Source organism: Cheilinus undulatus, linkage group 3 (genome assembly GCF_018320785.1).
Source record: "Cheilinus undulatus linkage group 3, ASM1832078v1, whole genome shotgun sequence".
Classification (NCBI taxonomy): domain Eukaryota; kingdom Metazoa; phylum Chordata; class Actinopteri; order Labriformes; family Labridae; genus Cheilinus; species Cheilinus undulatus.
In genome coordinates, this window is record NC_054867.1 from 50,969,582 (window position 1) to 50,995,387 (window position 25,806).

The following is a 25,806-nucleotide window of genomic DNA, read 5'->3' on the forward strand; positions in this document are numbered from 1 at the left end:
AAAATGGTTATCCCTGTATTATTTGATTATAATATCATCATATCAATGTTTATCTCTACCGAGTTAAGGCAACTTCAAACACCTGAGATCAAAATTATATTTAAAGACATAGACTGCTAACTCTTCACAACAAAAAAAATAAACAAAATGGAGCATTATAGGAGAGAAATAAACCCGACAGAAACCAGAGCAAGTCGTATCAGGGGCTTAAAGGTTTTTATTCCTGTAACAGATTCATTTACAGCAACAAAAACATCCACAGAGCTGCTGCAGCTACAACAAATATTCCCGACAACAGTCCATCTTAGCACTCGGCTAGTTCATTCTTCTTCACTGCTGCTTCAAGACACGAACCCCAGTCAGTGCAGGGTTTAAAGACAGAGTAGTTCATGGTTTGGTGGCTAGGTTTAGACTGGAGTTTAACAACAAAACTATAAGGAGCACAAATTTATTCATCACCAATCTGTGGGTCTGAATTTTAGAGCACGGTGGAGGAGACTGAGAATTAAATCTATTTTAGCTTTTTACTCTTAGGCTCAGTCTACTTTGTTTTGTTGGGACAGAGTCATTTTATTTATGTTTAGTTCAGAGGAAATACAATTTTCCACCTTCTTTATTTTTTTCATGTGTTGGTACCACATTTAATAAAGTTTAACCCAAATATACAGGTTCAAAGTTAGATATTTAACCTAATTTATATTAAGAAATCAAATAAAAATAAATAAATAGAAGGTCTGACTGAGAATTTGACTTTTGCACGTAATGTCTCCTTTTTCTAAATAACTGACATTACAGTTAATACTGGTACAAACAAATTTAAGGAATCAGAGAGGAGAAGTTCTTCGAACTTCTTCTGGCAGGTTGAAAATCAAATTTAAATGTTGTTTAAAACAACAATCCTCTTCTTAAACCCCAGCAGCTCAAAGACCTGCAGACTGATCAACCACAAACTTTTCCTTTTAAATGTCACTTACAGTTTCATTGTTAAAACTCTCTATAAACACAAAATCCGACAGAGTAGAACATTTTATTTTGAAGGGGAGGAAGTGGAGAGAGCAGCAAGAGCCTCAGAGTTCAGCAAAGTTTGTAACCAGCTCACAGACGAGGTAAAAACTTGACTGAACTCAGGGTGTCTATCGCTCTGAATGCAGATAAACATCTGTGACCAACATCTGGCTAGAAACGTCACAACCTGGAGCGTATTTAAAAGGAGCGTTTATCTGTATTTACACTTGGTTTAGATTTTAAATCTGACGATGTTTACACCATCTGTGCGTAAAAGACAAAGAGGATTCAGGTTGGTCTGTCCTGTTTGTGAGTGAATGTGTGAGTCTCAGACGTTGAGGGTCTTTTTGACGGACAGGACGATGTCTTTGATCTGCGGCAGGCTGTTGTCCTCCAGGATTTTGGCGTACGGCATGGGGATGTCCACACCTGTCACCCTGGTGGCCGGAGCGTCCAGGTAGTTAAAGGCAGGACCTGAAAACACAGAAGAGGTTTGAAGTTTTATCTAAGAACACTTTGATTGAAGCGGGAATCCTACAATGTTCTCTTCGCTCACTGCTGATATGTCACCACATACATGGAGGTATTCTACAATGTCAAATCTAAATCCTGCAGTCTCCGCAGGATCCAAAAATGCCATTTTCGATGCATCGAAAATAGGCAATCACTGTATCAATGTTAAAGAGTGGCAGTGTTAAAGACTGATAAAGCAGCGTCACATTAATGCAGTCTATCATTGACTCTGCTGTTACCTTCCATGATCCTGGCACAGATCTCCGCTCCGACTCCAAACTGAGGCCAGCCGCCCTCCACCGTCACCAGGTGGTTTGTCTTCATCACGCTGGCTTCAATCGTGTCCACATCCATAGGACGGATGGTCCGCAGATTAATCACCTGAAACATAAGCAGAGAAGAGGTAGATATTAAACCACTGCCAACATGCCGAGATGATACGTGAGATGTCCTTTTTTCTTACCTCACACTCGATTCCCTCCTTAGAGAGGACGACAGCAGCATCCAGGCAGTAGCCAACATATCGAGAATGGCTGACCAGAGTCACATGAGTTCCTGAAACACAGAGAGAGGAGGAAGAGGAATTATGAGACAGTAACAGCGACTCAGACGAATCAGCAGGACAGATCTCTGACATTCAGACCACCTTTTAACGTAATCAGATCTACGAAGCAACGGATCAGATACTATTGGAATGTACTTTCACGCCATGCAAGTTCCAGAGTACTGTAAGGCTTTAAACATAATTATATGAAGAACTTTTTCTCTGAAATATCTGTCTTAGTTAGAAAATGACTACTACTACACTATACAATTATTTTATTTGAGTTATCACATTACCTCAGATCTTTCCATCAGTTTTCAAAACCAGAAACTTTTTTTTTTTTGTTTTTTTATAACTTGAATGCTACATGTCTTGTTATGATGGCCGTGATGACAGACCCACCTTAACAGACATGACTTTTTTATCTGTACCATAGAAAGGTTGGGCATTACGTTAAAGACTGATATATATTTCAGTGGGAACTGCTACCAGAAGCTGCCGTTCTGTTATTGTATTTCATTCTTGTTTTCTGCCACTTGTTTGTGATGGACCAGGAATACCCCCTGCAACGCTGCGGCCCCACTAGGCAAGTAGAGCCCAGGCCTTCTGCAAAGTGTACCAACCTCCACAGCTTATGTTTTCCGTTGAATCGATTCTTTTGACCAGAAACAGCACTTCATGAGGTGTATTTATGCAAGAGTAAACCAGTGTTTTAGTTTCCTAGATTAATTTTCTCAAAATCAGGGAGAATAGCTGTTAAAAGTGAACAGAGTCCTCAATTCAAAACAAGAATTAGAGCCCTCTTGCAGTGAAATGTTCATACTCTGGGTTTAAACCTAACTGTAGTGAGAATCTATCCAGAACAACTAAAGATGAAACCACAATCTAAGGCTGTTGATATCACACCCTCTAAGGAGGAAAGATAATGATACAAGGGGGGAGAGATCCTTTCTCCTTCCTAAACCTACACCTTCAGATTATCCTTCAGGAATGTCACTGAAAGTGGGGGTGGGGGGGGTTCTCTTTCCCCCATGGCTGACAACTTATCAAGGAACCACGTTCGAAAAACAAGAGTTTCTCAGGCAGTAGGACTCTTAAACTGCCATTTTGATGAAAGACAGCTCCCAACAGAGATAAACACCTTAAAATCTGAATCTTTCGATTGGTCGACCAAATGGTGAACCTCCTCAGACTAAATCCTGTCTTCCTGAAAGCTGTAAGAAACTTTGCACTACGCCTCATAAATCTAAGGACTCTGTCTTCCTACAGAGCCGTGGCAGAAAGCAGGCGCATATCGTAAATTCCCGGTGTTATCTCAACCACATGAAGCTGCAAGGATTGGAAGTATCAAAAAACTGTCTTAAATGTTATGTTTCTAACAGGACATGTTCATATTTGGTTGAGTCTGTTTACAAGGAACAGAATGACGTGTCATACTAATCTCTGGCATCTTCCCTTACTGAATTATGGTTTTATGATATAATTTAGTTGTATTTCTCCAAGTTGACGAACAGAGACTGAAAATCGTCCCTGGATCAACATTGCCACCTTGTGGTCAAGTTCTGTCACACCCAAATGCAGAAACATTTTCTAATGTATAATTGTGCGTATAAACAATTAACTGTGTTTCTAATGTTTGTGTGATAGTTTATTGATAGTATTCTAGAGTTTTTATAACCATGTTGTGTTATCTCTACATTATCCGATTAACTTGATGATCTGGTGGAGTGGATTTAATCAAACACTGGGAGGGCTTCAAAACCGAAACCCCTCCCTCTTGTATAAGAGTAACTTCAGAACTCACAAGAGTTCAGAGTGTGGAGTTCGGTGAGCAGTTCAAGCGGTCAGGTCTGGGCAGTCCAAGAAGATGCTCACTGAGGAGAGCTCTATTGAGTCTCCTTGGGCCTCCTAGGCCCATTCTTGATCCAAGCGTTGTGCCAAGTCTGATAAACAATCGGACTTAGAATTTTTCTTATCCAGTACAAGATTTTTCCTAACCTTTTTATAGCTTTGTGCTAGATTTTTGTAATGCAGAGTTTTTGTTTTTCCTTTTTATCACACAATCGACTTCACTGTGAGCCAGCAGTCACGTGGTGTTGATGCGTTTGAGTTTATCCGATTTTTTTAATTGGACGATCAAGAGCTGTTTTGGAACAAGAGACAATCCTTCCCAGAGTCTGTGGACAAGAGTCTGTACAGCCGTCCCTACAGTCTGAGCGACCCATCGGCGCCGCAGCGGCCCAGCTTGAACCCTCCGGGTCGGACCAGAGTCGGCACGCGGTAGCTTCGGGCGTTCAGAACTTGCCAGGCGCCTTCCTCCGGGCCCCTCCAGATGGGTCCTCTCCTCCTCGCCTCCATCGAACGGCTGGTATGATCCAATTCATCTCTCTGGTGCTGATGTCTCCAAAGTTCCAATAAATTAGTTCAGATCTATTATTCTTCCAAATTCACGCTCCAAATTCTTAACGTCGGTTAAAATTTTTCCGTTAGGATTATTAGAATAATCCACTCTCACCAACTAAGTTAGCATCCTTTCTCTTTACCATATTTAGTCATGTTCTGTTTATTCATTTACATTATCTATTCATATAACCTGTGATTTATGTCTGTTATTTTGTGATTTTATAATAAATCTTCAAAAGACAGTCGTAGTTCGGGAATTCATTCTATTAAGCAGAGAAATAGAGTCGTAGTTCGGGAATTCATTCTATTAAGCAGAGAAATAGAGTCAATGTTATGAGAATTCATTACTTTAGGAATGAGATTGATTTACAGTTAATGTACTTGTTAATTAATTAAAGGTTTTGATTAATTAATAATTGCAATATTTTATTGGTTATTAAATAACCAATCCGCGTAAGCAGTGGTGCCCTATTCTTTACGAGGTTTACTTGATAATATTAATTTATTATCAACACATTTTCACTACATAACTTATAAAAAATACTAAAATTATTAACAAGGTTGCCTTTTATATTCAAACACAACCTCCAAAAAAAATAAGTCATAAAATAAGTCTGTCATTTTGGGAAACCAACTACAGCTACATTTCAAGAAAGTAGAATATCATGAAAAAGATCAATATTTTTTGTCACTCTTCTCTGAAAGTGAAAACTATATATTATATAGACTTGTTATAGAGTGAAATATTTCAAGCCTTAATTTCTTGAAATGTTGATGATTATGGCTTTCAGATAAGAAACCCCAAAATTCAGTGTCTCAAAAAATAAGAATATTACATAAGATCAATATAAAAGGATGTTTTAAACAGAAATTTCAGGCTTCTGAAAAGTATGTTCATTTCTATGCCTTCAATACTCTGTTGGGCCTCCTTTTGCATGAATTACTGCATCAATGCAAAGTGGCATGGAGGCGATCAGCCTGTGGCACTGCTCAGGTGTAATGGAAGCCCAGGTTGCTTTGATAGCGGCCTTCAGGTCATCTGCATTGTTGGGTCTTGTGTCTCTCATCTTCCTCTTGACAATACCCCATAGATTCTCAGTGGGGTTCAGGTCAGGCCAGTTTGCTGGCCAATCAAGCACAGTAACTCCATGGTCATTGAACCAGCTTTTGGTACCTTTGGCAGTGTGGGCAGGTGCCAAATCCTGCTGGAAAATGAAATCAGCTTCTCCATGGAGCTTGTCAGCAGAAGGAAGCATGAGGTGCTCTAAAATGTCCTGGTAGATGGCCGTGTTGACTGTGGACTTCAGAAAACACTGTGGACCAACACCAGCAGATGCCATGGCAGCCTAAATCATCACTGACTGTGGAAACTTCACACTGGACTACAAGCAACGTGGATTCTGTGCCTCTCCACTCTTCAAGGTCCCAGAGTCTGGAGGAAGCCTGAAATTTCTGTTTAAAACATCCTTTTTTATATTGATCTTATGTAATATTCTAATTTTTTGAGACCCTGAATTTTGGGGTTTCTTATCTGAAAGCCATAATCATCAACATTTCAAGAAATTAAGGCTTGAAATATTTCACTCTATGTGTAACAAGTCTATATAATATATGGTTTTCACTTTCAGAGAAGAGTGACAAAAAATATTGAACTTTTTCATGACATTCTAATTTCTTGAGATGTACCTGTAATTTACACTGTACTCATCTCATGCTACTGATCTACACGCTGAAATTATTTGCTGCTGGTTACACTGACTGTCTGAAGCTTATGGCATTATCACACGTCTCACCTGGCCTCTCGATCTTGGCCTTGCCAATGGGAATGGTGAAATCTTTGGACTGTGACTCCTCAGACATTTCGAAGGGAACGCCGTACATCAGCTCGTTCTCTAGGAACACAACTGCAACAGAAACGCACATGGTGAGGATGAGTGCAGTGAAAACAGAGTCAAAGACCCTGTTAGGTTTTACTTTTTACCACTTTGTGCACTGTGGAGGGATGAAAATGCTAAAACATGTAAATGCATCTGTTTCCTTAACAAACATCTGTAAGCTTGACAATTTAAATGCATTTATTTTAAGAAGTTTGTTAATGAAATATCCATTTCAGGTGTGTATCTCTGCACAAAGGCATGTCATGAATGTCTTTAGAGATTATAGTCGTAAATGTTTACTTATTGGCCACATACTGCACTAGAACTGTTGTTCAGTGTAGAACACCTAGCTATCAAAAAAGATTAGTTCATGCACCTTAGCACAGCCCTTTAAAGGTGTGAAAGTTCAACATATGAACACATTATATACAAAATACATTTTCATGCCTCTGAAGTTCAAAAGAAAGCTCAAGAGAAAGAATAATTTCATATTTTGGTTGTGGATGGTCTTAGACGTCCTAAAACCCAGTGTCTCACCGGGGTTGTCGTCTCTGATGGCTGATTTCAGGAGACCTTTGGCATCTTCTGAGTTCCAGGGACTTACAACCTTGAGACCAGGACAGTGGCCGTACCTGGAGACAGACAACAGCATCACTGACAGCACTGACATGATCACAGACTTAGAACCTATAAGATCTATAAGCAGATGTTGTTGCAGCTGCTTTAAAGAATTTTGTAGGCAGTATAAGACGCTTGGTAATTGCAGAAACAGTATTAAGTAAACGCACCATGCAGCGAAACACTGTGAATGCTGAGCAGCGACGCCGGCTGACGCTCCATTGGGGCCTCTGAAGACAACAGGCACTGGCTGCAGACCGGCTGACATGTAGTATGTCTTTGCTGCAGAGTTGATGACCTGATCGATGGCTTGCATGGAGAAGTTAAAGGTCATGAACTCACAGATGGGTCTCAGGCCAGCCTGTAGGAGATAACAGATAAATATCATACCACAACTTTTCTGGTAAACTTATATTTTTGAAGTTGTACGTTTTACAAACAAAGTTAGTTTTATATTTGACAGGGTCCATCAAAGTTAAAGATAAGAAAAATGTTTGGCTGCAAATCACAGATCCCCTAAAGGGACATAGAAAGACAAAAAACAAGATTTAAGTATCACCTGTACACCAGAAAATATCCTGTAAGTATTTGATAGTTTCTGGTGCTCACAAGAAAACATTGTGTGAGTTGAGTAGGCTTTTTGCGATCACCGTCTGTTACATAGGATGATCTCAGTGGTCTTATTCTAGTTATTCTTGTGGGCCCAAGAAATGTTCTCAGGGGAACAGGTTGGTTTATGGTGCGCCCAGACACACACCATTATTATTATCTTTTTTTCTGAGTCCATATCCTATTGGGGCTTCATCACAACTACCGAATGAAAAAAAAATCAAACTCACCATGGCTGCTCCTACTGCAATACCAGCAAAGCCCATCTGCAGAGAGAAAGAAGACGTTCCTGCTGTGACAATATTCTCTTAAGAATTTTTTTATTCACAAGGCTGACAGTAACAGGAAAAAAACTGTTAAAGAAAAATGTAAAGGGAAAATACAAAAGCGTCCCACCTCTGTGATTGGAGTGTCGATGATTCGCTTGTCTCCGTACTTCTTCCAAAGTCCCCTGCTCACCTACACACAATGACCAGTCATTCAATAAGATTGTAAAAAAAAAGAACAAAAATATCAATATATCATCATCTTATTGTGTGTCTAACTGTGTAGTATTTTTTGCCTTACACACTGTTGCTATTTAGATCTGCTCAAACTTGCTGGCTGCAATGTTATTACCAATAGAAAATGTTGTTAGAAATACAGAAGAAGCATTTTTGTCTAAGAAAAATCTGGAATGTGCAGGATGAGTGAGTAATAAAGACGGTAGAGAGTGTTCAAAGAATCCTGACTTGAGAAATCTTGCACTTTATGCAGAATTGCAATGGATTTGCTGTCTGTTACATCCTATGGAACAGACGGTGGATTTGATTACTTCTGAGAGAAAAAAGTGTGTTAAAAGGCAACAAGAGAATAAAGTCTGTCTTGGTATTGTATATAATTTGCCAAGATATCTGTTAAGATGCCAATAAAACATGGGACAAGAAAAGGAAATCAGTGGAACTTCTTTGTGTAAGAGGCTCAAGCAAAATTCATATATTGGCGTAGCATCAGAGCCAAACAATAAAGTAAATGTGGTGTCAATGTGGTTATTTCTTTAGTATTCAAATATAAGCAGAGCAAAGACATTCCTTCAGACAGCAAGAAAATAAAGTGGCATTTACACTCAGCTGAAATAAAGTGAGTGCATGTAAATCACAGAAATTCCATGTTTGCTTTGCCTTTCATTGGAAATGGCAGGGTATCAAAATGAATGAATGAATGAATGAATCAATATCTATGTTGTAATTCTGTCTGGTAGGTATCAGATGCCTTTGTAGGGGATTTTGATATTCATCTCTACAATGAAGGTCAGTATACAGGCTCATATAGACTCATACTTATTTTAACAGCTCACTGTTGAAGATAAGAAATAAAATGACTAAAAGGAGGCAGATTATTCACATAGATACATAGATAATGGAGAAGACAGAATGAAAGACTATTTTTTTATCATGTGGCTGACTCTTGGAATAATATAAGTTACAGAATTTCCTTAAACTCTTTGCATGTTTACCTTAGGCCACTTTTACACATTTCTTTTCTGTTATAAATACTAGATATTTTCCAACTATTTCAGTACATTTAAGGATTCATCTTAAACACCATATATCATTGTACTTTCTTCTTCTTTTGAACTGCCATGTGAGTATATGTTCCCAGTATGATTTTAAAGGCCTTGTAATAATTCTCTTTGACTTTATAAATGCTTTGTAGTTTCTTTCAGCCACTGACTCAGTATTAATGTAAATGAGGGTAGGCCCCTGATCTGAAGTACAAATACAGGTTGATTCACAGCATCAGTGAACTGTTACGATAAAACAGACAGAGGGAATAGAACTAAAATGACCACTATGTTATCACCAGAGATACTCCAAGTGCCCAAACTTAGGTGTAACCACTGACTAGTCTCTAAAAAATGATGTTAGTAGTATCCCAGCTTAAAATAGCATATTACACACTGTCTCAATAGATGTCTTGTGTGTCTCCTCACCTTGTAGGCTCCATCGTACTGAGCCACCTCCTCACCCAGCAGAAACACCCGCTCATCTCTCTCCAGCTCCTCATCCATTGCCTGGTTCAGGGCATCACGGACTGTCACCTGCCAAAAACAACAATAACAACAGTTTATGGCTTTTTTTACTCATACACAGCAAGGCATGATGCTTTGAGTTAATATTGAACAAAAAATCAGTGTCAACATCAATATTAATCTCACTCAAATGAAGCTTCAAAAATTACAGCGCTTCTAAACCATTTAATAAAAATGACCCATAACCTCCATCTCTTTGAATATGCTGATCTCAGATCTGATTTTATGCTGGAAAAGTGCTTTCAAATAGACAGCAGTATGATTTGATCTAGTTTAACTGTCTACTAATGTGACAAGCAGTGAAAATCATTGACAATTTACAGGCGCTGTTTTAAACTGGTGTGAAGGTTTAACATGTGACCGTGTTATCTGTCGACTTTTGGTCAAATGCGTCCGTGGTTGTCATAGCTACAACAGATGCTGGAGTGAGCGAGTTATCTTTAAAAATGTCCCCTTGTTCAGGCTTCCAAAAAAAGATGTAATTCACTGTTGACATTACAATTATAATTAAGCAAAGAATTAAGACTCTATCCGTCTTAAACATCTGCTGTAACTATGACAACCACACAAGGATGTGGTTGAAAGCCATCAGTTAACGCGGTCACTTACTAAACCGTAACTCAGAGTAATGGGAACCTTGGTTTGACATGATGTGACAGTATCCCTACTCAGTGACCGGGCAAAGGTGTGTCAATTAACAAATATGTCCATGTTACCTCCTGTTCTATGATAAAATTTACAAAACCACACATCAGCCTTACTTTTACATTTCTGAATGTAGTTATGTGTGTATAAAACCATCCCACATCTGCTAGAGGGTTAGCTGTTGCTAAAGTTAGCCTACTAGCTGCTAACACTGACCTGCACAGCAGCAGGAGCACTCCGGTGAAATTCCCGCCGTCCAAGCGCCGACACGGCATTCTGTGTATGTGAAGAGAAACACGGTTAATTACTTATATCACTAACAATCCTAAAGTTATGATATCAGCGATGAATCCTTGAATAATTCCATACTTTTCCTGAGCGGAGAAAGCACCTCAGGGACACCGCCATGTTGAACCTGTCCTCTGCCGGAGAGAAGGCGGAGTCTCCTCCGAGGTCAGAGGGTTTCAACCAATGAAAGCTTCAGTTCACACGACGCACGAAGCGTCTAACAACTCAGAGCCAATCACAGAGGATCAAGTGAGAGAGGGGCGGCAGAAACCTCAAAAAATCCAAGGACACTGCCTTGCGCTGTCATTGGGCATGGAGGAGCATTTTACCATCAGGACAAACAGACTGAACATTGGGAAAAGGGGACTTTAAAATATTTTGTTAAAGTTTGGTATCATAGTGGCCAATAAAGACCAGTCAAATTAATTTTATTGCTACATTTTTTGGGAATTTGAAATAACCCAAACAAACTTTACATCCTTCTGCCCACCGCCTTTACAGTCAGTCAGCAGTATAACACACCCACTTACCAAAGATCAAAGTTTCTTATGGGCTCCCAGACTGTCAGACCAGTATGGAAACCTATTTCTGCCACTTAAGCAAATATACATTCAAAAATCTTGTCGCAAAATCATGAAATAAAGTTTAAATTATAAGATAGTAAGACATAGTAACAACATACAAAGGTGAAATTCTGGGTTAGGATAATTGCATGTGCATCAGTGGCAATAACTTACCTGAGCACAGCACTGATGTGCACAGAGAATGGGCCCTCCCCAGAAGTTGTTTATCAGTACTATCAATAGATATGTATTGGATCAATAGCATTGGTGCTAACACCCTGGCTAACAGTTAGCTCATTATGGAGCTGAAAATGGTGTCAAGCTATTATTGGGTTTGAATTTGAAACTGTTTAATCATGGCCCTTTAAACCAGTTTTCACCACCTGTCCAATCTATTTTTAAACTTAAAACCAATTTTCACAACTTGTTTGCTACTTCTTACCCATTTTCACCATTTTTTGCCACTTTTCATACCTTTGTCCCACTTTAAATACATTTTCAAAAGTTTTTGTCCCTTTTAACCAATTTCACCACTTTTTTCAAGTTTCAACCATTTTCTAAGCTCATCTTGCCACTTACAAACCTTTTGCCAATTTAAACCTACTTTCCCAAATTTTTATCTATTTCTCACTATGGTTTTGCCACTTCAAAACAATTTGCCACTTTTTTTTGGTTGCTTTTCATCATTTTGTGCAACTTTCCATTTTTCTTTCCCACTTAAGACTAATTTTTGCCCGATTTTGCCACTTTTAACCCATTTTTGCAGTTTTTCTTATACATTTTACCCATTTTCACCACTTTCTATACCTTTCTGACACCTTTAACCCATTTTCATCTTAACTACCTACTGACTCATCTTTGCTACTTTTAATCGGTTTTCACCACTATTTTGCCACTTTTTACCTTTTTCACAGCTATTTTGCCACTTCTAACCCATTTTTTCCACTACTAGTATATATCCAAACCTTGTACCACTGTTAACTCTTTTTATTTTACAACAGCACTGATAAATAAAATTCATTTTTTTCTCTAATAGTAGTGATTTTTAGTCAGTAGAAATAAAATATGGTTATCACAGCTTTACCTGCAGTGGATCATGGTTTTCCTGACCTCCAAGGGGCCCCATTTGGCAGGGCCGCAGGAAGCTCTCACCTTTATCCCCCCTTATGGGCGGCCCAGATTTTCTTCCTTTTAATTTGTTTTTTTACCCTTCATATTCTAATTTCAACTTTGAACACGTTAAAATCAAACAATACAACAGTAAAGGAATAAATACGACACAAATGTATTTTCTCACCTAAAAAAACAAAAATATTTTTATTCTCCTAAATCTGTACTCAGTACCACATGATGACAAAAGGAAAACAGAATTTATTGTTGTTGTTTTTTGTGCAAATTTATCAAAAATGAAAAACTGATACATCACCAAGCCTACTTGGAGTTTGCAAAAAACAAAACAAAAAACAAAACAAAAAAACAAAAAACCAACTCCAAATGAAATCAGCAAAAGACTCTAAAATTCTGTTTTCACTCTGCCATACTGCAGTAATGGGTGTAGGTTTGAAAACTGATTTTTGTTTTCAATTTTTTTGATTGTTGCATCAGGCTGCAATATAGAAAAAGAAAAAAGACTGATTCCCTCTATCCACTGTTGTCCTTTCTGAATAAAGGCATAAAAAGCCCCAAAATACATCTTTTAAAAAGTGACAAAAGACAATTTTCTTTAACCACTTTTAATCAAACGTTCATTCAGCTGATACAGTTTTCATGTCATCACAGCAGGGTTGGTAGATGTTTTCATTTTAATATCTATAATGAGGAGAGTCCTTTGTTGCTGCATTTAATGATGAGTTTAATGTAGAGGAAATATTTTCTAAAAACACAAACCTGGAATAAAATATTCTATGCATCTTGTATGATATAAATGTAAATGGCCTGGAGATAACAGAGTGGTTTTCATACTTAATGAACATGTAATCCAGCATCATCCCAATGAATTTATTTCCACACAAACATAAACACCTCTGGACTTGGCTTCCACCCCTCCTTGGTAAAGTGCTGCAGAGAAACATTCAGAAACAATTCAATGACCATTCAAGGTGTGAAGACCATCGCACTGGACCGGATTGCACTGAATAATAAAAAACATATAGTTTAAGCATGAAGCAGCTGATAAAAACAATCATTCTAAAGGGGTAAAACTCAGACTGAAGTGATCAGAATCATCAGGAAGAAAGAGTTACCGGATGTCAAAAATCCCAAAAGAGTCTGAGCAGCAGCTCGGCTGACAGGAAAGTAACACTTTAACACACAGGATGTTTGTGCTACATGTGCAGTTTTCTCCACAAAATAAGAGGGAGCTGATCATAGGGTTAAGGGAGGCTGGTCTGATTAGGTCCTCACATTTGATACGAGTAAACATCAAACCATATCAATACTGGTTTTGATACCAAAGGCACAAAAATAGATGTCCTAGACACTCACTAGTGAGTAAATTGTTTTGTTCAATGATAAGAAACTGCAGTTAAACTCCTGCACACTAAACAACATTTAGTTTTTATGTGATTCAGACAGTGGGCGGGAGTTTGCAATTTTTTTCTGATTCATTTTCCTCATCCTCACTTGTCATGTAGAATTAGGATAGTTTTTTAAGCTTTGGCTGTTTTAATTTTTTTGCATTGTTTGCTGCATCCTGTGTGTTAAAGAGTTAATATCCCATTGAGACGGCTCCTTTTCAACACCAAACATCTGATCACAAATAATACTTTGACAAAGACAGAACCCATAACATTCAGCTTTTCATTCCAGGCACAAGGATGCATATGGCACAATAAAATTAAACAGAGGAAAAATACAACATAACATGGGGCAAAAATTAACTCTCAATGGCAAGTGGAGGGAACTCTAATAGTCAGCGCTATGACTGCTGTTAGGTGTGTTTATGTCTACAGATTTGACTCAGGTCTTGTAAAGAAAACAAATCAAAGCTCTGAGAACCTGAATATTATGTTTGCTTCTTTGCTGGCCTTGTAGGCCCTCAGGTTGTTCTTAAAATTGTGTAAAACTTGCTGCAGTGAGATCCATCCTTTTGCTAAAATTATTCATAGGGCTGTCAAGATTAATCACGACTAACTACAATCCACTACTAGTGCACTCATTTAATTTTTAATTGTGATTAATTTCATGCTTTATCGTCCGTTAGCACACTTGGGTAAATCCACATCAGTGCCTTCCTGCAGCCACAGTGATGTAAAATAAGTCCCCCTCTGCTCCTTAGTGTCTCATTTACCTTTAAAAACTCACAGACAGCTCAGTGGACAAGTTAAAAGCCATCTGAGCCTTGTATTATCAAAGATCTAACTTTATATTGTTCCTTTATTGTCTTTCCAATCCATATCAAGTTCTTTTTCCGAGGTTAAGTTCACATTATATGCTTCAGTCTACTTTTAATTGCAGGTCTGTATCCAAACAGGAAGTAAGTTACCCTTGATTTTAGACAGTAGAAAAATCCCAAATAACAAAATAATTTTAGATGCAAAAAAGTGGAGCTTTAAAATGTGTTAATAAGGATACAATTAATCTCAACTAACAACAGATATCTGGAGATTCATCGTGATTAAAAATGTGAAGCCCTAATTATTTATTTTTATTTACATGGTTGTAATAATTCACCAATTATGCACTGGTTGCTGTTATAAATCAGTGGTTCTTAACTGGTCTAGTATCAGAACCAATCATCACCTCCTTGATAAAAAAAAATGTAACCCGAACTTCTTACATTTTTCAATTATATTCTTCAAAATAAAAGCACATCATGGATGTTTTGCTAAATATTTTTCCAGACACACATCTGAGACTAAGGATGGGTATTTCTCAAAGCCTCAATATACAATAGTAGTCACGTTACTGTCGCTGATTTGGGATAATAAATCTTAATCTTAATCACATCTTAATAAATAGGTCCTTGATAGAATTCTCTACAGCAGCTGTCCTTTATTAAAGAGATGAACAGGAAATGTATAGTTTTAAGGACCCTAGAGTTTTAAACACGCAAGTTCACATCCTCAGAGAGCCAAGTAAATTAAAATGGTCTACTTATGATCAACAAAACTATTTATAAATGCAGACATAGTAATATTTGAGTTTTTAAACTTAAAATGCCCACCTCTGTTGTCTGTCTTCCCTTTGTTTTTCATAAAATAATGTGGTTTCACTTAAGTATAAGCCTACTTGCATTTGTAAAAATGACTTTGTTTTGCATCTGAATAAATCTGAAGCACTGCAGTTTCTGTGATGAATGGACAAGTAGGAATTAACCAGCATTACTCACTATTTTAATGCACCTACCTTAAGCCTTGGTTACCAGCACTACTGTTTGGCTTATGGCTGTACAAATAAAGCATAAAGTTGCTGATGATCTCTTGATCCTGTTAAGAAGTTATGGGAAATTTTGACTTTACATCGTCATTCAATGCTAGTTGGGACGACACAGATTAGCCCGGTGAGCCTTGCTGTTGTTGCAAACCGCTAATTAGCCTGGTGTCCTGTGTCGAAGAAGAATGGTGTTTCTGCAGTGTTTTACCTTGTTTACTGCACAGCTTTAATGGTCATGTTCAATTCCCGGTGTTGGGAATTAGTGTTTGAAGAAACCTAATATAATCCAGTATTTTAGCTTTTAGCGTACTGGCAGTGGATAAAATCCAGGATACATGTTGATGGTGTGAGTACAACTTCTAACTTGTTTTAGTGTAAGGCATGAGACAGTGCTGCATCATGCTGTTTAACATCTACTGCTACCTGTTGACTTTTTTCTTGACTGTGCCATAGGGTTTTATTTTAACATCGTCGTCACAGCATTTACAGCCATATAGATTCTGTAACATCTGTATTGACACATGTATTGGTAAGGAGTGTTTGATGATATTGCAGTATTAATTTTTAGTCATCCTGGGACCCACTGAAAATGGCTTCCCTAACCCCCTTTGGGCCCCAGCCCGCCCACCAGTTGAGAACCAAGGTTTTAACTCATACCTTAATGATGCAAAGAACAACACACTCAACACCTGTTAGAATAAATCAAGCTGTCAAGAGTCAAACTTTGAGTGACATAAAATTCGGTGTTTTGGGTGTGGGATTGGGATGTGGGAAGTTTTCCTATTCATAAATCTTCATGCTTTTTCTTATCAATTATCATTACACTTATCTTTAAATAACTATGAAAGATGTTCTCACTGCAGCAAATTTTAAGTCTTTGTAAGTCAATTTTAAGAGTGGACGCATAAGAAGAAGAGAAATGAAAACCTGGTGCATTCTTCAAAACAAAAATGAGCAGTGATGAGGTTTGTAGGCTAGAGCATACAAAAGCATCAGGACATTTTTGGATATTCAATAAAACCAAAGCAAAGAGGGTTAATCTGTCATTATTGGCAGTAATGTTTTTTAATTCTCCAGCCAAAATATCGGGGAGAAAATGGTGCATTTCAGACCTCAATATGTCCTTAGAGCTGAACTTTTCGTTGCAGATTCCTGATCTGATCGGTGACAGTGCAGACATCTGAGCAACCAAAGTGCAAGTCTGAAATTAAGCAAACCAGAAACATTACTTCTACTGGACAGAGCAGCTGCTTCCTGCCCATATTTCTGCATGTTTTATCTGCTAATGGTCCTAAATTCAATACGTGGCAGTTTTATTTCTGTTGGACTCATTATGGTGGGTAAATTCCACTTTGATTATCCAGACTTGGTTTGTGATTGCTTAGTTCCCATCAATTTTCCAACAAAATCTAACATAAGTTTACTAAATTTAAATAAAAAGGGCATAACAATCATCGATAAATGCATATCAAATATGTGGATATACGGGATCGGGGGCACCAAGATTAACACTTCTGGGTTTTATGCAGCTCTGCCTTCATTTTGTGCTCTACTTTGTGCAAACATTTCACTCCAGCAGATTTGGTCTTTCATACCTAAAAACAACTAGACAGAAGGCCAGATGTTTACAGAGATGAACAGAGCAAAACTTGGACACCTCGCTCTAACTCAAACATAATCTTGATATATCTCTGTTTTTATGGTGAAATGGGAAACTGCAAAGGATCCATGTAATGGTTCAACTATTGTAATCTCACTGCAAAAATCTCAAACTGGTGAATGAAAAACACCAAATTAATCAAACTTAATTCTCAACCAAACAAATGCAGATGTGACTCCAAGCTTAAATAGGGTTTCAGGTGGACACTAAAACATCTTTCTGATCGGATCCATTTGTCTCAGTTTCTTAAAACGAGTGAAAATAAATCCATTATTAGGTAAGAATTCTTTACTCATTTCCAATAAATAAACATAATTTCTTTTATTTATTTGAAGATAAAATTGCTTTTCGTGCTTTAAATGCATAAATCTGCTTTCTTTTCCTTGACTCAGTGTGCAGACATGACTAGAATCTTCTGAGTTTTTATAAAAGTCTGCACTTGATATAAGAAAATGATTTGAAGGGACTTAATTGTAGGCAGAATCAGCTTGACGACAGCTCGTTTTCTTCGTCACTGACGTCCTGCAGTGACAGTCTCAGCAGAGTCTGGAGGCTACATGTCAAAGACACTGAGATGATTTCTGGTGGAGGAAAGCTGGAGTTTGGTCCGGTTTGTCTGCTGCTCCAGGATCAGGATCAGCATGGTACCATGACAGCGTCACAGCTCTGACCTGAAGAGTTTTAGATCCAGGAAATTAAACCTCATCATCTAAGATGAGGCGTCCACAGTGGCTCCCAAAAATCAAATCCCTACTGTCCAAAAGCAAAGGTTTTAAGCAAGAAGCGCAGAAAAGAGGCCAGTTTGCTGGGAGCTAAAGCAGCAGGTCAACCAGAAAACCCTGTTCTTTAATATCTGGAGTTTGGTGGATGTCGCATGGTGACAAAGAGGACAAAGAAAGCAAACCCTCGGATCTGGAGGATTGTCTAAAAATGGCACACCACAGCAGCCATTTCTCATCTCCTGTTCTGCAATCTGTCTAACCACAGCTACAGATTTTAAAGTTTAACAGCAGGAAAAGCAGAAATAATGATAAAAAACAAAAAGTTACTTGGATTTCCTCTTTGTTAGTGATTCCTTCCACATCCCAGAGGCGATAACCTGACCCAGTTCAGACCACAGTGAAGAACCAGTGCGTATATCAGTCATGTTGCCGTAGTGATGGTTTAAAGAGGGGTCAGGGTCAGATGATGGGTTTGCTGCGGTCGGTGGTCTCGGCCTTCTTCAGTTTGCCCTTACTGAAAGTCTGGATGGAGCTCAGCAAAGCGCTGCGGCCTCCCCCTGCTCTGTCAGAGAAGGACAGAGGAGGAGGAGGAGGACAAGAGGAGGAGTTCAGCATGGGAGGAGGGGGAGGAGGAGGAGGAGGAGGAGGAGCAGCCTGGCCTCCTGTAGGAAAGACAGCAAAAGGGAGATTTCAGAATTTATATTACTGAACAAATACCGTAGTTGTTGGCTGCATGCATTTCCTCAGTAGCTGGTTTCACAAAGAAACATTCCACTGGTTTTCTGGCTTATGCTGGTCTTAAACTTACTGTCAGACTGGAAATAAATGCAGAGAAGACAAGACAAGAACTTATAGTTGCATCGAAAGCTTGTGTTGGCAGAGAAGATTTTTTTGCACGTCTCCTAACTGGCCTTGGCATTAATCAATTCACCGAAGAGCTCCACCATTCACAACTACAGCAGTGGTAGCATGTCAGCTCAGGAGAAGCACAGCTGATTGGCTCGTCACAAATGTGATCAATGGAATGTTACTCCAATCACCTTGTGAGAATCATTTGAAAAGTCCTGCCCTTCCCAAATGCTTTCTATGGAAGATTCATAGATGAGGATGAAATAAATCCAAGCAGTACATATATGAAACAGTTCATCACCTGGCAGTTCATGCCAGGTTAGCTGTCTCCCCTGTCCTCACATCCCTCTGCCAAAACACATTTCAGTCAGGCATTTCAACAGGCATCCCAGATAGTTGCAGTCAGCCATTATACAAGGTTTAAACCTTTTCTTGTTTGAATCTGTTGTCTAAAAAATGTCATGCACCCGATCCTTGCACACACCAAGTCTGATGCATTTATTTTTCTTTTCATTGTCAAAGTTCGTAGTATGAGGAAAAATGTTTTCTTACTTTAAGGAAAAAGCAGTGAAAATGATTCTGTGGCTCTTTCACTCATTGAAAAGGTTAAAAAAAGGCAATGAGTCTATCCAATCCTGAGGGAGACCTTCATATGGGTATTTGCACAAGCTTGTGTGCCACATCGCTGTACGAGCTTGGAGAGAGAGAGAGCACATCGTTCAATTCTGCTCCTTTATGGCAGAGTTGTGAGTACAATTTGGGACCTTTATTTAGTGGAGAGAGAGTTGCAGTCGTGACTCTGAAAAGTCAAAAATGTCTCTTATGTGTCTGTAAGCTGCTACTGGATACCTTAAATTACCCTTGGGGTTAATAAAGTATCTATCTATCTGTAAAGTCAATCACCCATTTGAATTATTTGGATAGATGTGAAATAAATAAGAATTGAACCTGTTCTGGAAAAAAAATGTACAAAGTTTTGGTATCAGTGTGCAAATATATTCAACACAACATGAGATTTTATTTCTTGTAGATGGAAAAACTGTGTGCAAAGATCTTTAACCTTTGCACAATGGCTCCAAAAATGGCTTGGGTACCAATGGGTGACATCACACAGATTTCATGTAATATTTTCTACAGTCTATAATCATTTCATTGTGATAATGTATTTCTATACCTCTTGGATACTCAATGAAGCAGTCACCTATAAAAAGGTGGATGGATTTGTGTCACACATCCATCTGGAAAACCTCCCATAGACAGTGTTTGGGAAAGGGCAGAACCTTTGAAAAAAACTCAGAGGGTGATTGGATGAACGTTCTATCACATCTTTACGGACCAATCAGAGGAACAAAACACGTGACGTAGCCGCTACCGAGGAGTAAACTCCATAGAGAACTGCGTAACGTGAACCATGACGACTGTAGACATGTAAGTACTCAACTTTTGTTGTTTTTGAAAAGAAAAAAACTCACTGCTGGTCTTTCTTCTTCTTTTAATGAAGAAATTTTGTTAAGTTCTGATAAAACTGGTGCTGGCAGCATTCACGCTAATGTCTTCAGCCACAGTTGCACCGGCCTCTCTCATTGCTTGCTTATGTCACGACTCCGTCGTACCCAAAAGTACTGCCCCTCGGTGCTGATTGGTCCTGTCACTTTTTTACCGGGCAGGTGAGAGCCTTTCAAGATGGATTCGCTGGTGAGAAACATGGAAACGGGCGTATCCATCTGCTTTGCATGGTTAGTGCTTTCTTGGATTTTTTCAGAATAATAGTGACTGTTTCTGTAAAGAGTTTTTCTCTGTGAAACCAGCTTCTTCACATCAGGGATCAGGCTGAAGTCAAATCACCATCAGTTCAAACTTAATTAATGCCTCAAACTGAGGAACTTAAAGGCTTTTAAAAATACAGAGCAGACACATAGAGACAGTACAAAGAAAGTTCTAGGTCCTTATATCCTCACAGAGTTTAATGGCTCAAGCGTTCCTGAAGTCAATGGACATCCTATAACCATTAGTCACAAACATCCCATCTGTTTTAATGTAATCTCTCTTTAATCTACAGTACCCATGAGCCTTAGAGTGTCGCTATGAAGGAGGAAAGAGATCTATCATTGAGAATATTTAAATCAAATTTAAGTAAAAATCTGCAAAATCTTTCATATCTACTGATAACGATATAACACTTTTAAAGCTTTTGTCTGTCAATCATATCATGTGGATTATATCACACATCCTTGATTAGCTCTTGTGCCCCATATGTTTGTTTTAAGCACGTTTCCCTTCCATCTATGGAGTGAACTGATGGTGAATTGAACTTTAAACTTGTCTATTTTGGTCAGCTGCACCATTTTGCATCCCAAACTGAGGAAAAACCCAGGGACTACAGGCAGAGAGGCAAAATGGTGGAGAGCTTGACATGAACATGAAGCAGAGGTAAAAAGCCCAGACTGGATCCTCAGACTCCACTCTGAGTCTGAACCCTTGGAGATTTGTCTGCAGCGTAATGAAAGGAAACCAACCCTGAAGAAACCCCTCACTGCAAGGAATAATGAGCATCTGGACAAGAAAACAAGCCTGAAAATAAAAACAAAAAACAAAAACGGAAACATTTGAAAAAGCAGATTTGCTTGCAGTGGAGAAGGATTATCTTCAGTATGGCTGTTTAACACTTTCATTTAGTCAGGCAGAAACTTTTGTGTTTATTGATGTGAATCTTGACATAAAACTGTAGTCAAGATCAGTTTCAATATTTCTGGAGTCCTCTTATGACAAAAAAAAAATAAGAGTTCAGCAGTGTCAGCATTTCAAAAATAAATCTGATATCTGTGTTCACATCTGCAAAATCTGCTGACTAAATAACCTACAAACTAATAAAACAAGCTTAAGAAACTGCTCCTTATTCTATTTACATTTTTCAAAATTATGCAATTTCTGTTCTTTCTAGTAGCTAATTTTAACATATATATTTTTAAAAATATAAAATGGATCATTTTTTGTCGAGGTTGCATGTGTATTAACAACAAATCACTTATTATCATTATTGTTATCAAAATAGTTATATTAAAAGTAATAAAAACAACAATAATAATTATTATTATTATTAATAATAATAACCATGATTACTTTTATCAAAATTTTTTTTATTGACAATAATATAATGCTATAATTTATTCTTTTGTCATTATTATTAATATAATAATAATAATAACTGTAATAACTATTATTACCATTATTTTTACTATCATTATTGTTTTTATTACTTTTATCATAACAATTTTATTAACAATAATATAATACATTATTTTATTCTTTTGTGATTATTACTATTATTATTATTAGCATCATTGTTTTTTATGCGACTATATAATATTCTTTTTTTATTATTATTATTATTATTATTACTACTATCATCTTAATAATATTACTATTTGATTATCATAATAATTATTATATTATCATAATTATTTTTGTGATTACTGGTTGTCTTGGACTTCTATGTTTCTTTCAATTTCATCCAAAAATAGCTCCTATGTTAAGCATAATCTAGAGATCTCTTTTATATTTTCCTTGGTAACTGAACTTTGTGTTATGCTTTTGTTCTTAGCTTTTAAAGACTTGAAATGTATTTTCTATCTGGTTTACAATGACTTTCCTGCTACTGTCATAAATGACACACCAATTGAATTTAAAATATATACATATTGCTTGTCACTCGTTTAAAGACACAGCGAGTAAAACTGGGATTATCCAACTGAAATACGCAACAGTTAGATTCTAGATTGCAAAGCTCACTTCTGGTGTTAACCACTGGAATTAAAGGAACGTTTAACTGTGATGTAGACTCTTCTGTGGTTCTGTAGAAATGCGACGGAGTTTGTGGAGGAGGACCCTGCTTGTGCATGAACAAAAGGCTTATTCTTAATTAAAAAAACCAAAACTATATATATATATATATATATATAGTCAAATGCTACAAAATATTATCTGGCTTTTTTTTTAGATCCTTATTGCAGTTTCCGAATATCTCACAAAATGATTTATTTTTTTTTTTAATAATTAAAGGGCAACTGTGTAAGACAAGAAAGAAACCTCTACCAATAGTGTGGATTAATGCTAGTTTAATATGAGTGTATTTCAGGGGTTTGTTATTGAAAGTGAAAGCTTCAAAGATGTGATAAAGTTCATTATAATAACCCACTCCACAACCCCACACAAAGGCAGACAGAACATAAAAACAGAAACAGAGACGGACATGCTACAAGCGACTGATTGAGCAGACAGACAGAACTGACAGATCACAATCTCCAATGAGAACTGCAGGTCTGAATACTGGAGGAGATTCATGTCTGAGAGGTTTGGGCATCATTGCAGATTGTGAGGTTTTTTTAAAAGCTGTATGTGCACCCTGATCAAGGCCAGCAGCTCGTTACCTTGAAACTTTAAAACCCTGAGTACAGAAGTATGCATGGACTCTCTGATATCGTCCTCTAGTCCATCTTTGGCCAGTAAACCTCTGTTCATGCAGGGATTGTGCCTCCTCTTCCACATTTTGTTCACTAAACTCTCTCTACCAACTTTCTGACTCTACACACTGTCTCGTCTAAATTAAGATACAGGTAAAAAAAGAAATCTTATAAAACAAAAAAACATTCTGTCTTCATTTACCTCATTCATATCATAAGCATCACTGTGAAAAGTCATGAAGTAGAGAAGTGATTTGAGTCAAATTAGCAGGAAAATCTGTTTAAAGCACCCTGTTTGTCCTTAGAAAATTTCTGATAATTAGCATCAGGGATTCAATGATTATATTACACAAGTAGGGACAATAATATTTTGCTTTATTAATATTTTTCCCATTTCTATTCCAGTGTCAGGATGAGAAATCACATTTAAATTCAGCCTAAAATAATCTAAACCACTTTAATGTTATAATAAACTCAACTTTGCAGCAGACTTCGAGTTATTCTCTGTCCTAACTGTTATCATTCTGAGATTATATCTGTGACAAGAGCATGCTGGGAGGCCAGGGTGTACCACATCTTCAAAAACCACCAGAGACCTTCATCATCATCATCATCATCATTGTAATCGACATCATAAATCTTTTACTTTACCCAACGACATGGTCAGAATGGAGCATGCTCTATGGTGGAGACGGCACAAGAAGAGGAGAGAAAGGGAGATGACCATTATCTGTCCAATTAGCATTTACAGTTTCACCAGGACAAGGAGGAGGAAAGGAGAGAGAGGAGGAAAGAGGAGGAGAAACAAGGAGAGGAGGAAAGGAGAGGAGAGGAGAGGAGAGGAGAGGAGACATGTATGCCAGGGTAGAAAACTGATGCCACATTTCTGTCAAAATACGTAGAAAACTGAAGGGCTACATCTGGATGGCCTGTTGTTTTTATAGTGAATCTGCTCATGGATATAAAGTTTTACTGACAGCAACATGTGTCTCAGTAACTTGGAAAATGAAAAACTATGATGTAAAACTGATCATATTTATGAAGATCTGCTGTTTTTATCACTATAATGGTAAGCACTGTGAAGCACTTGGTGACCTTGTTCTATGAAAAGTGCCACATTTACTAAAACTTACTGGAAATATCTAATTTTATTCCCACTTCCACTCACGTGTTGCTAGTGAATTCCTTTGTTCAACAGTGTTCCTCTTTCACCAAAAAAACCTTTTCCATGGTCTCCTGCTGAATGTACTCATTAACACCCCAAATGAGAATCAATTACCACTGAAAATAATGCACAAAATAAACAAACAGCCCCTGTTTAATTGTTAATTGATAAAAAATACTGATCAGGAAATAACTGATGCATTCTTAAAAAAATCAAACTGTATTTTGTATGGTTGAGAGTCCTAAAAAATATTAGACCAACTTATTCTTTAGTAGAAAACAAATGAGTGAAAGACTGTACAACAATCAGAGCACTGAGAGACAGACTGGCCCAACTGATTTGTCTTGTTGATAGGATTTCCTGTCAAAGAGGATTCATATGTCTGATAATAAAGTAAAGCATCAGTGTTTCCCACCCTGCATCCATCTAAAGACCAAACAAGACAGTTACAGCAAAGACAGATACCTGTCTGAAAAGCAGGTAACCATATGGTGAGAGACGAGAAGAGACAGACAGAGAGGTAGTTCAGGTGAGTCGATTTAAAATTCACTCATACAAAATTCAGATTAATTCAGGGTTAATTAAAGATGCTGTTATTGATCTGAGCAGCGTGCTGAGACTCCAGTCGAGGTGCTGACTGGCTTGTATTAAACTCTGTTAAACAGAGATAGGAGGACAGACAGACGTTCAGACGGACAGGCGTACCTGTAGTGGATGGTGGTGTAGGGGATGAGGGACATGTGGGAGGAGAGCTGGCTCCTGAACCTAAAAATAAACACAAAAACAAAGAAATAATCCCCATCAGTAACTTTATCAGAAGTCTGAACATGGATAAACGACATCCCAACTGTTCATTTATTTAAGGAACACTGGTAGATCAGGATGCATGAAGGTGTGGCAGTGAGTACTGTTGCCTCACAGCTAAAAGGTACGCGGTTTGAATCCGGATCAGACAGAGCTTTTCTGTGTGGAGTTTGCGTGCACTCCCCCTGCATGTAAGGGTTCACTCCAGGTACTCTGGCTTCCTTCCACAGTTCAAAAACATGCTCATTATGTTAGATGGTGACTCTAAATGGAAATGCAATGACAGCTCGGACTGTCTTTGGACAAGTGACGAGATACTAGACTGGCAAATCCTGCAGAAGACTGGGACTCAATCTGAGCTGTCGTCCGTCACAAATTAGTCTTTATTATTATCCTTTTTTTTATTTTTACAAGATTGTTTTTGTGCTTCTTAGAAGATAAACTGTATATCTTAGGCCTTTTATGCATTTATTGATAGAGGATGACAGTGGACAGAATTAGAAACAGGGATGAAAGAACGAGGGAGAGACATATGAAAAGAATCCACAGGCTGGGCTTGAACCTGGGCTGCCTGCTTATATGGGGCACGACCTAACGACCAGGTCATCTGCGCTCCATTGTTGTTTTTGTTTTGAT

At 37.9% G+C, this 25,806-nt stretch overlaps 2 protein-coding genes across 4 annotated transcripts in view; both read right to left on the reverse strand.

Moving 5' to 3' along the window:
• Nucleotides 1–199: 199 nt before the first annotated feature.
• Nucleotides 200–10,737, reverse strand: pdhb (pyruvate dehydrogenase E1 subunit beta). The gene is made up of 11 exons (XM_041783534.1): nt 10,655–10,737; nt 10,502–10,561; nt 9,542–9,649; nt 7,966–8,028; nt 7,800–7,835; nt 7,131–7,321; nt 6,880–6,974; nt 6,259–6,369; nt 1,982–2,073; nt 1,758–1,899; nt 200–1,479 (listed from the first exon to the last, which is right to left on the reverse strand). Exons 1-11 carry the CDS (start codon nt 10,691–10,693, stop codon nt 1,334–1,336), a joined length of 1,083 nt encoding a protein of 360 aa, XP_041639468.1. The 5' UTR covers nt 10,694–10,737; the 3' UTR covers nt 200–1,333.
• Nucleotides 10,738–12,862: 2,125 nt separating this feature from the next.
• pxk (PX domain containing serine/threonine kinase) overlaps nt 12,863–25,806 on the reverse strand; it is a 44,617-nt gene continuing 31,673 nt past the window's right edge. The window contains exons 17-19 of one of the 3 annotated variants that reach the window (XM_041783034.1): nt 25,072–25,131; nt 23,853–23,881; nt 18,445–18,554 (exon numbers count right to left, since the gene is read on the reverse strand). In XM_041783034.1, coding sequence (XP_041638968.1) covers nt 23,865–23,881; nt 25,072–25,131 — 77 coding nt within the window. In that variant the 3' untranslated portion in view covers nt 18,445–18,554; nt 23,853–23,864. Of the gene's footprint in view, nt 18,555–23,852; nt 25,132–25,806 lie in introns of all 3 variants that reach the window. The other 2 variants (XM_041783033.1, XR_005991697.1) reach the window with 2 other exon arrangements.

What these genes read in the sequence shown, in the direction of transcription:
- pdhb (XM_041783534.1), bottom strand. Translation starts at nt 10,693, where the DNA reads ATGGCGGTGTCCCTGAGGTGCTTTCTCCGCTCAGGAAAA. An exon ending in TCACAGTGTTTCGCTGCATG is followed by an intron (nt 6,975 to 7,130) that starts GTGCGTTTACTT and finishes GTCTGTCTCCAG; the next exon opens with GTACGGCCACTGTCCTGGTC. An exon ending in GGCCAAGATCGAGAGGCCAG is followed by an intron (nt 2,074 to 6,258) that starts GTGAGACGTGTG and finishes TCTGTGTTTCAG; the next exon opens with GAACTCATGTGACTCTGGTC.